Here is a 15681-nt window from a genome sequence, read left to right on the forward strand (position 1 = left end):
CCTCTGCCCTGGAGCGGCCCTGCCCTCGAGTGGGGAGGCCCGTGGCCCAGAGTGTGTCTGACTCTGAGCACAGCTATGCAGCTTCAAAGCTGTCAGGGGCTCTGCCATTGCACCCAGTGTTCCCATGGACCCAGGGTCCAGGATATGGTGGAACAGATGGATAGATGGATGGACACATGGATGGGTGGATGGAGGATGGATGGATGGGTGGATGGATGGATGGATGGATGGATTGATGGATGGATGGACAGGTGGATGGATGGATGATGGGTGGATGGACAGACAGATGGATGGATGGATGGATGGATGGATGGAGGATGGCTGGAGGATGGGTGGATGGAAGCATGACTGGATAGATGGATGGACAGATGCATGGACAAATGGATGCATGCACGGATGGATGGATATATGGATGGATGGAAGATAGATGGAAAGATGGATGCATGCATGGATGGAGGATGGATGCATGGATGCATGGATGAATTGATGCATGCATGCATGGACAAATGAATGAAAGGAGTCCCAACTTTCGTAAGAGCTAGGCCAGTTGGAGCAGCCTTGACTCTAGATTTCAGAACGAGCACCAACTTTGAGTGTGTGCACACATGCGCACACACGCCCAACAGGCACCTCCTCAGACACGTCTGTGCACATGAGTGACATCGTGTGTGCATCCAATAGAACTCCGTGCAACTCCTCTCTCTGAACCCTGGCTTTCCTTCTATTTCTGCACCTAACCTCACTCCTGGTTTCCTGGGTATCTAGAGCACACATACATGTACAGACATATACATATACACACGAGCACATATGTAGAGCCACGTGTGCCACACAACCCCAGCACCGTGGCAACCTGTCATTGTCTCTCCTCTCCACCAGCTTCTCAGTGCTCACGGCTCAACTGGAGCCCCTCATTCCACCCGGTGCCCCAATCTGCCCCGGTGGGGGCCCCCTCCAGCCCTTCCTACCCACACTGCCTTCAGCTCTTCGCCAGGCCTGGGGTTGCCATCCCATGGCCTGGCACGTCCTGGTAATGGCCATCCTGGTCCAACCATGCCCCCTTTGAGGACCAGAACTTCTCCCTGACATGACTGAGTCCCAGACATAGACTGAGGATGGCTCAACTCTAGGAAGGAGCCCATGGCAGCTGGCCCTGGCAGGTGGTCAGGGGGAGAAGGTTGGCACTGCTTGACCCAACTCCCCCAGCCTGGCCGATGCTTCCACGGGCCTTGCTGGCTCACTGGGGATCCTGTGCTCACAGGCTACCCCCAGGGAAGGGACAGAGGAAGCAGGATCCAGCTGGGTCAGGAACTGGGGTGGATGATGGAAGGACGGCCGGATCTGTGCCCTTGCTGGCGGGATGCTGGGCACTCACCCGGGGCAGGAAAGGCGACCCGAAGTGTCATGTCATTCTTACCAGGTGAGCCAGCCCTGTGGAGCCAGGGCCCCCATGGAGCATCACAGACTTCTGGGCTATGCCAGGTTCCTTGGTCATGCCCAGCCCTGTGACCCCGCTTGCTCTGGGCACATCGAGTTCCTTCCCCTGGAGGGGGCAAAGCCAGTTGAAATTAGGTAGTCCCGCACCACTTCTTGTCCTGCCCTGCCCTGACAGGGCTGAGTGGGGGTCATTAGGCAGTGATCCCTGGGGCCACTGTCTTTCTGGCTCAGACCCCATCACTCCGCCTGCCCTCCTGTAAAGGGCTGCAGCGTCTGAGCCGCACCCTGTCCTGCCCTCTGGGTGGCTCTGGTTGGCATCAGGCTCCCAGAGGCATTGCCCAAGGTGTGGGCATGGCCCAGAGCCTCAGCACCATTTCCCTGAAACAGCAGAAACTCTGGGGGCTCCAACTTCCTCCCCACTCCAGGGCAAAGATGTCAACTCCCCTCACCCATGGCACAGACCTGGCTCGGGAAAGATGCAGCCCTGTTAGCGTCTCACTAATGGCCCGTCTCGAGGAGTGTGGATGCAGACGGGCTCAGCCCTGCCCCCTTCACAGTCTGGAATCCAGCCCTTCCTGCAAGGTGTCACTGTGCCTGGTGACAGAAGGGGTCTCAGGGACCCTACTGTCCCCTCATGAGGGTAGAAGTTGCTTTTGCTCCAGATGAACTCACTGGCCTCCCTTGAATTCCCATGGATACTCAGACATTCGGGGTCCCACCACTACCTGGGAACCACACCTTGTGGTGTTCAGGGCTACTCCTGACTCTGTGCTCAGGAGAGCATGTGGTACTAATGACCAAACTGAGTCTGTTTAAAGAGCCCGTGTCTTCCTGCTGAACTGTCTCCAGCTGTGTGTTGTGTGTGTATGCGTGTGGGTGCACGGGTATGCATGTGTGTTTGTGCATGCATGTGTATGTGCATGCATGCATATATATGGGCACATGTGCATGTGTGTACATGCATGTATGTGCGTGTGTGTGCATGTGTGCTTACGTGTACACCTGTGTGCATGTGCATATGTGTGTGAAGATTATAAAATACATGTGAGCATTTCAAGATAACAGGAGCAATTTCCAAGGGATTTCATTTTTTTTTAATGCTGATGTTTTAATTTTGATCTGATTGCAGCTGCCCAACTCTATGGGCTACGGAGAAGTTTGTCATCAGCTAAATCTGCAATAGAATCATTTTGTTTAAGTTTACAGAATGTCTGTTGTTTCATGTATTTAAATTTTTCGCTGTCAAGTAATGACAATGCAGATTTAATATATTACATAGATCTTTTTTGTAGTAAAGGGTTATTTTTTCCTTATTTACATAGGCTAAAATCATATAGCAAACGCAAATTAGCTCTTCCTCATTTATTTCACCATCATTCTGTTTGCCCTTTCTTTTCTTTTAATCACAGTGAGTTTCAGTTACCAAGTTGTTCATGATTGGTTTTCAGTTATACAATGTTCCAACGTCCATCCCTTCAACGGTCAGTGTACATTTCCCACCAAGAATATCCCTAGTTTCCCTCCCACCCATTCCCATATCTTTATGTCAGACACTTTTGTTCTCTCTCTCTCTCTCTCTCTCTCTCTCTCTCTCTCTCTCTCTCTCTCATACATCTCTGTACCTTCAGCACTCAGTTCCTGTCCAGAGTGATCATTTCCAGCTGTCATTATCATCCTGGTCCCTCCTCTATCCTGCCTGTCCTCTGCTCCACACTCACTTGTGGCAAGTCCATCGACCAGTCCTCCTGGCTCCTGTTTTCCCTGTCCTTGGGTATTAGTTTCAAAGTATTTTTTCATTTCCCCCAAATGAGTGCAGTCATTCTGCCTCTGTCCCTCTCCTGATTCATTTCACTCCGCATGATACTCTCCATGTCCATCCACTTATAAGCGAATTTCATGACTTCGTCTTTCCTAACAGCTGTGTTAGTATTCCACTGCGTGCGTGTACCGTGGTTTCTTTATTCGCTGTCTGTTCGCGGGCACTCGGGCTGTTTCCAGATTCTGACTATTGTGAATAGTGCCGCAATGAACATAGAAGTACAGATGGTGTTTCTGCTGGGTGTTTCTGGGGCCCCAGGGTGCATTTCCAGAAGTGGTATTGCTGGGTCAAACGGCAGCCCAATTTCTAGTTTTTTGAGGAATGTCCATATAGTTTTCCATTCTTGAAACAGACACTTCAGGCACAGAACACACCACTCACATACCTGAGAGAAACACCCTAGGAATATTCAAATGATGCATTTTTATTCCCCCAAATGATTTATATTTTAAAAGGTGCTTTATATTTTAACAAAGATTCTTCAAGATTTTGAAACCCAAAGGAGTGTTTTCCTAGTAGTGGGGGTCAATCCCCATGTTGGATGACAATAGAACAGAACCCCAGAATGTCTGCACTGGAAGGGACCTGAGATATCAAGTCCTTTATTAATAAACAGAAAGGAACCAGAGAGGAGAGGCAACTTGCCCAAGGTCACACAGCTTCATATTAGGGCTGAAGACGCTACCTACTTTCGAATGGTTCCATCAGCCACCTAGCCCCCAACTCCCCACCTGATCCTCGCCTAACCCTCACGTAACCCTCCTGCTCCAGACTCAAAGCCTTCGGGGGGCAGGGATAGTAGGAGGAAATGGCTCGAAGGCCTGAAAGCCTGAGATGCTGGGTTCGATACCCAGCATCCCATAGGATCCCCTGAGCACCGCCAGGAGTAACTCCTGAGTGCAGAGCTAGGAGAACCCCTGTGCATCGCCAGGTGTGACCCAAAAAAACAAAAAAATAAAAAATGAAAGAGGGGCTGGAGCGATAGCGCAGAGGATAGGGCATTTGCCTTGCATGCGGCTGACCCGGGTTTGATTCCCAGCATCCCATATGGTCCCCCAAGCACTGCCAGGAGTAATTCTGAGTGCATGAACCAGGAGTAACCCCTGTGCATCGCTGGGTGTGACCTCCCCCCAAAAAAAACACAACCAAAAAAAAGTGAAAGAAAAGTTTGGATATTTGGGGGGTTCTTTGGGGGTGGGGGAGAAACACATGCTGCAATACTCAGGGCTTACTCCTGGCTCTGCACTCAGGGTTCATTCCTGGCGGTGCTTGGGGGACCATATGAGATGCTGGGGATCGAACCTGGGTCACCCATGTGCCTCGGGCAAGTTCCCTATTCTCTGTACTGTTGCTCCAGCAAGAAAAGTTATTTTACTTATATTTATTTTTTATTTTTCGGCATTGCACACTGGCGATGCTCAGGAATTCCTCCTGGTTCTGTGCCGAGGAATCACTCCTGGCAGGCTCAGGGGACCACATGGGATGCCGGAGATAGAACCCAGGTTGACCTCATGCAGGGCAAGTGCCCTCCCCACTGTGCTCTCTCTCTCCAGCCCCTGAAAAGTCATTTTTAAGAGATAAAAATTTAGTGGCCCGGGGATAACCCACTACCAGGAGTGGGCGACATCTGACCCCAGCACTGCCCACATGCTGAGCATGACCTTGGTGCACTGCCACTGGCACTCAGCACCTCCGCTAAAAGTGCTCCATCATTAGAGAACCACAGCTGGTGTGACCCCCCAGCCCTGACAACGACAGGGGGGATGGGAGACACTGTGGAAATAGGTATTTCCCCCACATACATGGAAACTGGTTAAGCCCTGGGCCGGGACAGGAGATGAGGGGGGAGGGCTGAGTATGCTATATCCCCCTTCTCTCTCTGTCTCTGTCTCTGTCTCTCTCTGTCTCTGTCTCTCTTTCTCTCCCTCCCCTCCCTGCTCTCTTCCTCTGTCCTTCCCCCCTCTTCCTCCACATTCTCTCTCCCTCTCTCTCCATCTCTTTCTCTCCCAGCTTCTCTCTCGTCCTCTCTTTCTTACTCCCTCTCTCTCCCTCTCTCTCTCTCCTTCCCTCTGTCTTCCTCACCTCCCTCCCTCCCTCTCTCTCCCTCTCCTTCCTCTCTCTCTCTCTCTCTCTCTCTCTCTCTCTCTCTCTCTCTCTCCCTCCCTCTCCCTCTCCCTCTCCCTCTCCCTCTCCGGCTGGGGTTCATCTCATCTTCTGTTTCTGATCTCTGAGTCCCTGTGCTGGCGGGTCCTGAGGTCCATGTGCCCTGGCCCCGCCATGGCTGGTGAGCCGTGTCTGCATGGCATGGACATGGGGTGTGATACGAGCATTTCCCAGCGCTCCCTCCGCAGTCAGCTGGCCTGAATCTGCGACTGGAGCTTCTGTGTTTTCCCTCCCCTACCTGCCGCGGCGTCCGTACCTCCCTTCCTTCTTCCTTGCCCCGGCCAAGGACTTCGGTGGCGGAACACGGCTGTCCCCACTGGAGCCAGCTGGCCCAGGACACCTCGATTCTCTCCCCACAGGCCACCACCCACGTGTACGTGACCATCGTGGACGAGAACGACAACGCGCCCGTGTTCCAGCAGCCCCACTACGAGGTCATGCTGGATGAGGGCCCGGACACGGTCAACACCAGTCTCGTCACCGTCCAAGCACTGGACCTGGACGAGGGCCCCAATGGCACGGTGACCTACGCCATCGTTGGTGGCAACATCATCAACACCTTCCACATCAACAGACGCACGGTCAGCGGGGGAGTCTCCGAAGCCTCGGGGGTGGGGGCAGGACAAAGACTGGGTCGGGAAGGAACTGGGGGTGGTCAGTGGGGTGGTGGTCACGCTGGGTGGGCTGGAACCTGGCCTGGATGGTCAGGGTGACCAGGCTTGTCCCACCAGCCCTCACCCCTTTCACTCCCCCTCATCTCCTGTCCCGGCCCAGGGCGTCATCAGCGCCGCCAAGGAGCTGGACTACGAGATCAGTCATGGCCGCTACACCCTGCTCGTGACGGCCACGGACCAGTGTCCCATCCCATCACGCCGCCTCACCTCCACCACCACGGTAGGTGGGGGCACGTGCCCCCCAGGGGGTGGGGAAGGGATGAGAGGCAGTGCCCTGAGCTGCCCCCTGCATCTCCCCTCTGAGAAGGGGGCACGTTCAGTCCCTGTGGTCTGGGGTTCTTCTCAGCCTGCCCTCTCCTGCGGAGAGTGGGCGGAGGATCGGCCAGCAGGAGCCAGTGACCCAGGCTGCGGGGCCTGGGGACACAGCCCCAGCAGAGCCCGTCCCCCTCCCCAGGTTCTCGTAAACGTGAACGACATCAACGACAACGTGCCCACCTTCCCCCGCGGCTACGAGGGGCCATTCGACGTCACCGAGGGCCAGCCGGGGCCCCGCGTGTGGACATTCCGTGCCCACGACCGTGACTCGGGGCCCAACGGGCAGGTGGAGTACAGCATCGTGGATGGAGACCCCCTGGGTGAGTGGGGGCGGGGACTCCCCACCCTGAGCTGTGGGAACACTTCATTCTGCTCCTGCCCCACCAGGACTTGGGGACTCTGAAGTCTGGGTGCAGGCAGTAGCTGGGGCAGGTCCCAGCACCCCAGAGAATCCAGAAGTGAATACCCCTGAGGCAGGCATCGAGGCAGGGCAGAGGGGAGGGCGTCCTCACCCCATCCGGGAGCCTCTGCCAGCCTCTTGGTGACCAGCTCGACTGAATGGCCGGGTCCACCCTGGCCAGGGAGGCTTCTGGTGTTGGTTTCACTCCTTGCTGTAGAGTTGGGGCCCCAGAGTCAGGTCCTGCCGGGGCCTTCCCAGAAGCTCACAGCCGAAAGAGCGTCCTCGCCAGACACGGGGTGGGGGTGGGGGCGGGCAGTGGGGCCTGTGGCAGTTTTGGCCAGCGCAACCTGTCGAAAGGCGTTTGATCTGCGTCCTGGGCCACGCCCTACGGTGCTCAGGGCTGACTCCTGGCTCTCTGCTCAGGGGTCATTCATGACCATGCTTGGGGCACCATGCCCAGTGCTGGGGGTCACGATGACTCAGCCGTGCAAGGCAGAAGTCTGACCCTCCACTGTACTATCTCTCAACTCCTTCAGGGCATTTTTTAAAAGAAAAGCCTGAAGACTAGCACGGGGTGACGGTGTTTGCCTTGTGTGCAGCTGGCCCCGGCTCAGTCCCCAACACCCACTGAACGAGCCCCGAGCAGTCCTCGCTCCAGCACTGAAGGAGCCAGAAGTAGCCTTCTGTCCGTTGTGGTCCAAATCCCCAAAAGAAATTAATTTAATTCAAGAAAAAAAAATCCAGAAACTGAGATCTTTGTGAAACATCCTGATTCAGGGTCGAGGGTTATGGGTCTCCCACACCCGGAACCGCTCGGGGGAATGTTTCCGTCCGTGCAGGGCTCGGGTCACTCCCAGCCGCCCCACCTTGGGGACAGCGGCTGCAGGACTTCCTGCTAACTCTGCTCTCTTGGGGCCCCAGGAGAGTTCCTCATCTCCCCCGTGGAGGGGGTGCTGCGGGTCCGGAAGGACGTGGAGCTGGACCGGGAGGCCATCGCCTTCTACAACCTGACCATCTGTGCCCGGGACAGGGGGGTGCCCCCGCTCAGCTCCACGGTAAGTCTGACCGGCCCATTGCCCCCCGGGGTCTCCCGGGACCCCGTGATCACAGTGGGGCTTCAGTACAGCGAGACCACAGGCTGCCGTGAGGTGGCCAGGCCCTCACAGGGGCCCCGGACAGACTGCAGGTGCCTTTGGGATTCTCAGAGAGGCTGGACATGGGGCCTGGCCGGCCCTCTACACAGACACACACACACACACATACAAACATGCGCACACACATACACACATGAACACACACATACAAATATGAACACACACAAACACGCGCACACATAGAGACACATACAAACATGCACACACACAAATATGTGCATACAGACATGCACACACATATATACAAAACATGCACACACAAACATACAAAAAGACACGCACACACACAAATGTGTACACACGTGCACACACATATACACACATAAATACAAACATGCACATACAAACACGCACACACATGTGCACATACAAATACATGCACACAGACATGCACACACGCATACAAATACGCACACATGCACACACAAACACGCACACACATATACACATATACACAGACATACAAGCACGCACACACAAACATGCACACACAAATACATGCATACAGACATGCACACACATACAAAAAACACACACAAACACGCAACACTTACAAACATGTACACATGCACACAAAGCACATACGTATACACACATAAATACAAACACGCACAGACACACACACGCACACACAGCACCTGGGCGATTGCCTTCAGCGCGGCCTCTGCGCCCTTGCTCTTCCCTGCATGCCCTCCCTGCTCCACCTCTACATTTTGTGCTTCCCGCAGCCCCGCTTTCACCCCTGCGCTTGACGAGGTGTGCCTGGAGTTCACTGTGCGGGCCCCGGGGTGCAGGGGGTCTGCAGGCCGCGCCCGGCGGTGCTGGGCAGGAGCCCAGCCCTCTTGCGGGCAGTTTCCCAGGAACATCTCGGAGGCCCCAGGGCCGCTCCTGGCACTACCCAGACTGGCCCTGGGACCCAGCAGTGCTCGGGGGTGTCAGGGATGGAGCCCAGGGCCCTGTGTCCCCCCCCCCCCCGTGACTCCCTCTCTCCTTCGTCACCTTTGCATCCTCTCCCACCCCCATCGCCACGTCCTTCTCCGCTGCCCTCCCCACCACCCCCCTCCCCCACCCACCCCCTCGTCCCTGACTGCAGATGCTGGTGGGCATCCGAGTGCTGGACATCAACGACAATGACCCGGTGCTGCTGAACCTGCCCATGAATGTCACCCTCAGCGAGAACAGCCCGGTGGCCAGCTTTGTCACTCAGATCCTGGCCAGTGACGCGGACAGCGGCTGCAACGCCCTCCTCACCTTCAACATCACCGCGGGCAACCGGGAGAGGGCCTTCGCCATCAACGCCACGGTACGGGCCTGCTCAGGACGCACATGCGGGCAGAGCTCTGCTACGCAGTGCCCGGCAGTGCCCGCTTTAAGGAGGCAAGGTCTGACTCTCCCTGGGGGTCCCTCTCGCCCCCTAGTTGGCCTGTGTCTTGAACACATCTGTTTAGACTCCACGGGGATTCGGCCACTCCTGTTGCACTGAGCCACGTGTGGAGCGTCTGGGGGCCCAGGGCCACAGGGGGCTCTTGGCTCACCAGCCCTCCACACCTCAGACAGGAGTGGTCACCGTGAACCGGCCGCTGGACCGCGAGCGCATCCCCGAGTACAAGCTGACCATCTCCGTGAAGGACAATCCCGAGAACCCTCGCATTGCCAGGCGGGTGAGGCTGGAGGCAGCGGGTGGGCAGATGGGGCAGGGCCGGGCGAGCCTTCCAGTGGCGAGTGCAGGGTCAAGTCCTGGCTTCCCCCGGTGGGTTGTGGCAAGTCTGTTGTCTCAGATGCCGTCAGTCAGGCCTCAAGGCAGGATGTGCCCGCAGGTGGCAGGGCAGGGGGGTGGGGGGGGTGCTGGTCAGGTCACCATACACATGTGATATGCAGAGACAGGGAAAGAGCCCCCGGGCGTCCTGGGCCCAAGGCCGGTGCATAGTGTGCCCGCTGCGCTCAACCCAGGGGTTCTGAACAGGCCCCTTCCCAGAAGCCTTTGCTCAGGAGGAAGTGAGGGGGGCCCGGAGAGGCAGCTCGGGGGCTGGAGTGAGTGACCTTGCAAGGGGCCCCTCTGTTAGTCCTGGCACTGGCACCCAGAGCAAAGCCTGGAAGGAGGAAGTTGTTCCCTGCAGGGGGGCGGGGGGGGGGGGGAGGAAGAGCCAGCCTCTCTCCCATCCCAGGCAGGACCACACCAAGAGTCCTTGGACTGAGCCCGTCTCAGCTCTGACGCTGAATCGCCCTTTCCAGGCCTCAGTTTCCCCGTCTGCGCAGCCCAAACAACCCGGGCGCTGGAACTGCCTCTAAGCCACTGGCCCCTCTCATCCTAGGCTGCTCCTCCTCTCTCCCTCCTCCTTTTTCCTCCTGCTTTTTCTCTTTTTGTTTTTGTTTTGGGGGCCACACCTGGCGGTGCTCAGGGCTGACTCCTGGCTCTGCACTTAGAAATCACTCCTGGTGGGCTCAGGGGACCATGTGGGAAGCTGGGAATTAAACCCGGGTCAGCCACGTGCAAGGCAAGCGCCCTTGCCGCTGTACGATCGTTCCAGCCCTGTGCTTTTTCTCCTCGCTCTGATTTCCTCTCCCCTGCCTGTGCCCTAGTGGGGCAGGGTCCCCCTGGGAAGCGTAGCAATGAAGGTGGCACAGACCCTCCCTGCCCCCTGCTGCCTTGCTGTGCCCCTGCTGTGCAGTTCTCGACACCCCTCTCTGAGCCATGGTTTCTCATGTCTGCAGGCTGGGTCCTCAGAGGGCTGTGGTGGGGTCAGAGCGACAGTAGCAGGGAGGGCGTTTGACCTGGGTTCAATCCCCGGCATCCCATATGGTCCCTCCAAGCACCGCCAGGAGTAATTCCTGAGCACAGAGCCAGGAGTAACCCCTGAGCATCCCTGAGCATCGCTGGGTGTGATGCGAAACAGAGGAGAGAGACAGACAGACAGACAATGAATATGGTTGGAGAGTTTGCATGAACTCTGATGGGGCCCCCGAAAACCAGGACGAGGCTTCTTGTCTAAACTGCTCCTTGCTCAAGACAGACCATGACTCAGGGTCACCCTCGTGCCGTGCGCCCTGAGAACCAGCTGAGTCCCCCTGGACAGTTGGCGATGGCAGAGTGGCAGTGGGCTTCATGCAGGAGGCCCCCCAACCCCCTGTCCCCTGCCCCCAGGACTTCGACATGCTGCTCATCCTTCTGGCGGACGAGAATGACAACCATCCCCTGTTCACCGAGAACACGTACCAGGCCGAGGTGATGGAGAACTCGCCTGCAGGTAGGGACAGCGGGGGCCAGGCTTGGGGGGCAGTGCCACCATGCAGGTGTGGGGGAGCCGGGCAGGGCCAGGGCACTCTGCTGGGACTCACGACCGCCATGGGATGGCTGTGGTTGTTGGCCCGCACTCACCAGAGGCACCATGCCACCCCTCAGAGGGACAGTTCAGAGAGGGCCGGCCAGGCAGGAACCCTGCCTGCTGCCCACACCCCAAGCACAGGGGTCTCTGTCTGAGGACCCCACACACGGCAATGACCCCCTTTCTTGCACAGAGGCTTCGACACCATCTGGTGCAGGGTTGTCCCTCACCTTTCCAGCCCCTGGCCTGCAGACCCTCGGGCTCTGGCTGGGCGTCCTCTCGTGACCTCGATTCATTCACGTGTCTGCCTCAGGGCCGTGGAGGGCCCAGTGGGGTGCACAGCTGCCCACTGAATGGGCACCCCCACAGCACACGCCAGCATGCGTGTCCCCCTCAGAGTCCAGGGCTGCTGGGAGGCTGTCAGGAAGCAGGCAGGCCCCTCTTTGGATAGACCCCCACACCCTGTGAGGGCACAGCAGGAAGTGACCGGGCCCTCCCGTGGACATGCCACCCCAGGCTGCTGGGCAGGCATCCGGGCAGGCCTCGCTCACCGTCTTGTGTTCTCTCCCCAGCAGGGCTCTGAGGCCACTCCCGGGCATCGCGTCAGTCTGCCAAGGCTGCCGCAGCCGGCCGGGCCCCCCCACCCCTCCCTCTCATCCATCGTCAGCCATGGCTCACCGGGGCCGGGGCCGGGGAGGGGGCGGTGGGGGGGCTGTCTCGGCCCCGCAGTGACCCATCTCCTCTGGCCAGGAACCCCCCTCACGGTGCTCAACGGGCCCATCCTGGCCCTGGACGCAGACCTGGACATCTATGCCGTGGTGACCTACCAGCTACTGGGCACCCACAGTGGCCTCTTTGACATCGACAATAGCACAGGTGAGGAGGCCGGGCGCCGCCAGACAAGCCCACCTCGGGGCCTCCCCCTTGGTGCTGCCTCCAGGGCTCAGGGACACCCCATTCTTCACAGCCCCCTCGTGCCGCTGGATGAGGCCTCCCAGCAGAGGCCTGGGGGGTCCACCCACTCTGCACCCCTGCAGAGGCCCCCAAGCTCCACTCCATCTCCCCACGCGTAGGCCCGGGTCAGCCCAGTGCTACCAGAGCTGGTTCTGAGGCCGGGGAGATAGCACAGTGGGCACCCATAGGTTCCCCGAGACTGCCAGGAGGCCAGAGCCAGGAGTGAGCCCTGAGGACTGTCCGGGGTGGCCCCCAAACAGCAAACAACAAAACAGAAACCAAAGCCCGTTCTCGTCAGAGATGCTCCTGGGGACCGTGTCCCCTACCTGTGCCACATAGGAGGCTCATGGGGTGACCGGAGAGCCAGGAGGGGACACTCGACCCCCTCAAAGCCTGTCCCCTTTTCCACCGGCCGTCGGCCCCAGGCTGGACTCTGGAGCGTGTGGGGGTCCCCTGGGTGCCGTTGGCCGTTGGGTTTTTCGGGGAACCTGGTGACCCTTCATGCCTGCCTCTCTCATCCCTGTGCCCTCTGCCAGCTGTGGTGACCGTGAGGCCGGGCGTGGTCATTGACCGGGAGGCCTTCTCGCCCCCCGTGCTCGGGCTGCTGCTGCTGGCCGAAGATGTGGGTCTCCTCAACGGCACCGCGGACCTGCTCGTCACCATCCTCGACGACAATGACAACCAGCCCACCTTCAGCCCCGCCGCCCTCACCGTCCACCTGCTGGAGAACTGCCCGCCGGGTGAGCTGGGACAACGCCTCGGGCGGGGGCGGGGCAGATCAGCCAGCCAGCACAGAGAGGCCGAGAGCCAGGGGCCCCCTTCCCCTCCTTCTCCAGTGCTCAGCGTCGGGTCTGCAGAGGGAGGAGGGTAGGGCACCGTCAGGCTTGTGAGTGGAGAGGCTCTGGTGCTGATGTTTGGGGCTAACCTGGCAGTGCTCTGGGCTCACTCCTGGCTCTGACTCAGGACCACCCCTGGTGGGGCTTGGGGACCATGCGGGAATCGAACCCGACTCAACCGCGTGTGAGCCAAGTGCTCTGCCCACTGTGCAGTGACACTAGCCTGTTGTAGCGACTCTCACAGGCGACGGGGAGGCACAGCAGCTGGGCATGTGACCCCCTACCTCCCCCGCAAATACCACCCACCCACTGGTCACTGCAGCAGAGGGAGGGGATGGGGAAAGATAAATAAATAAAAACAACTGGAGAATATCGGAGTTCACCGCATACCAACTGAGGTCATCATTGGTGTTACTGTGTCAGTTTGGAGGCCCACCTGGTGATGCGGAGGTTACTCTCAGCTCCACCTGGTGTGGGGGTTGGGCTTGTGCTGTGGGGTTGGGTCATCGCTTCAGCCCTAAGTTCATCTTCTTTACATAAATGAAAGGCAGAAACAAACGGAGAAGGGGCTGGAGAGTAGTGAGGGGCCACGGTGCGGAAGGATCTGCAGAGTACAGAGCTGCAGGCAGCTGACCTGGGCTGGGTCCCCGGCACCCCATCGGGTCCCCTCTGCCCACCAGGAGTAAACCCTGAGCAGCACAGAGCCAGGAGTAAATCCTGAGTACCACCAAGGTGTAATTCAGTCCTCCTCCCACCCATGAAAGAACTGAAAAGGAGGCATTTTTCACAGGTGTTCATGGTCACATGATTTGCATATTTGTATAATCAGGAAAGGAGCAAAGGACTTAGACATGTAGAGTTACGATGGGACGTCCAGTTATCAGAGGTAGCACTGTAGCACTGTCCTCCCATCGTCCATCGACTTGCTCGAGTGGACATCAGTAACGTCTCCATTGTGAGACTTGCTGTTACTGTGTTTGGCATATCGAATACGCCACGGGGCACTTGCCAGGCTCTGCCGTGCGGGCGGGATACACTCGGTAACTTGCCAGGCTCTCCAAGAGGGACGGAGAAATCGAACCCCGGGTTGGCTGAGTGCAAGCAAATGCCCTACCTGCTGTGCTATTGCTCCATCCCTGTTAGAGGTGTTCAATCATAAATGTTCAAAAATTTAAACCAGGTGCCCATTTTTTAAAATAATTTTTATTAGTGAATCACTGTGGGGTACAGTTACAGACTTACAAACTTTAGTGCTTGTGTTTTAGTCATACAATGATCGAGTACCCCTCCCTCTGCCAGTGTTCATTCTCCACCACCAATGATCCCAGTATCCCTCCCACAACCCCCATCCTATCTCCCCCCCACCCCGCCTCTGTGTTCTCTCTTTCCTTTGGGTGTTGTAGTTTGCGCTAGAGGCATTGAATGGCCATTGTGTCTGATCTATAGTCTACATTCAGCTCACATCTCCCAACCCGAGCGAGTCCTCCAAACCCGGCAAGCTACCGAGAGTATTCGATATGCCAGACACAGTAACAACAAAGTCTCCAATGGAGACGTTACTGGGCCCGCTCGAGCAAATCGACGATCAACGGGAGGGCCTTTACCTTTACCTTTACCTTTACCCTTCTCTATCTGAGCTGCCTTTTCCCCCAGCATGTGAGGCCGGTTTCCAAGCCCTGGAGCAGACCTCCTGGTACTTACTCAACTATTCTTGGGTGTTGGACTTCCATTCTGTTACTTTATATTCCCCCGATGAATGCAGTCTTTCTATGTCTGTCCCTCTCTTTCTGACTCATTTCACTTAACATGATATTTTCCCTGTTGATCCATTTGTACGCGAATTTCATGCCCATTTTTGTGCACAGCTCTGCGAGGAAGGTAGGTTGTTGATGGCAGGGCTTTGGCGAGACAGGGCCAGGGGACCCAGCACTGGTGCCTGCCGCTCCCTCGGTGGGTTTTCCAGGCAGGGGTCGCTGTGTCAGCTCCATCCCATTCCCCTCCCCCCAGGCTTCTCCGTCCTTCAGGTCACGGCCACAGATGAGGACAGCGGCCTCAATGGGGAGCTTGTCTACCGCATAGAGGCTGGCGCGCAGGACCGTTTCATCATCCACCCAGTCACCGGGCTCATCCGCGTAGGCAATGCCACCATCGACCGGGAGGAGCAGGACTCCTACCGTCTGACCATCGTGGCCACCGACCGCGGCACGGTCCCTCTCTCGGGCACGGCCATCGTCACCGTCCTCATCGACGACATCAATGACTCCCGTCCCGAGTTCCTTAACCCCATCCAGACTGTGAGCGTGCTGGAGTCGGCCGAGCCCGGCACTGTCATTGCCAATGTCACTGCCATCGACCGGGACCTCAACCCCAGGCTCGAGTACCACATCATTGGCATCGTGGCCAAGGATGACACGGACCGCCTGGTGCCCGACCAGGAAGACGCCTTTGCTGTCAATGTCAACACAGGTACAGAGCTGTATCCCTGGCAGCCTCTCCCCGTGCTCTGCCCGCTCTTGGCTCTCTGCTTTTTACTACGTCCCCCCTCTTTCTAATTCTCTCCCCCGCTCCTCCCATTCCCTCTGTTCCCCTTTCCACTCTCCCTCCAC

General features: G+C 57.6%; 1 protein-coding gene across 2 annotated transcripts in view; it reads left to right on the forward strand.

Annotated features, from left to right (window-relative positions):
* Positions 1 to 15681, forward strand: part of LOC130022597 (cadherin-23) — a 67733-nt gene that overhangs the window by 29983 nt on the left and 22069 nt on the right. Inside the window, exons 5-14 of one of the 2 annotated variants that reach the window (XM_056113363.1) lie at positions 5779 to 6000; positions 6194 to 6313; positions 6548 to 6728; positions 7730 to 7863; positions 9056 to 9265; positions 9516 to 9623; positions 11105 to 11207; positions 12036 to 12161; positions 12776 to 12979; positions 15083 to 15541. In XM_056113363.1, the coding sequence (XP_055969338.1) occupies positions 5779 to 6000; positions 6194 to 6313; positions 6548 to 6728; positions 7730 to 7863; positions 9056 to 9265; positions 9516 to 9623; positions 11105 to 11207; positions 12036 to 12161; positions 12776 to 12979; positions 15083 to 15541 (1867 nt within the window). The remainder of the gene's footprint in view (positions 1 to 5778; positions 6001 to 6193; positions 6314 to 6547; positions 6729 to 7729; positions 7864 to 9055; positions 9266 to 9515; positions 9624 to 11104; positions 11208 to 12035; positions 12162 to 12775; positions 12980 to 15082; positions 15542 to 15681) is intronic. The other variant, XM_056113364.1, reaches the window with a different exon arrangement.

Source organism: Sorex fumeus, unplaced genomic scaffold, assembly GCF_029834395.1.
Source record: "Sorex fumeus unplaced genomic scaffold, SorFum_2.1 ptg000020l, whole genome shotgun sequence".
NCBI lineage: Eukaryota > Metazoa > Chordata > Mammalia > Eulipotyphla > Soricidae > Sorex > Sorex fumeus.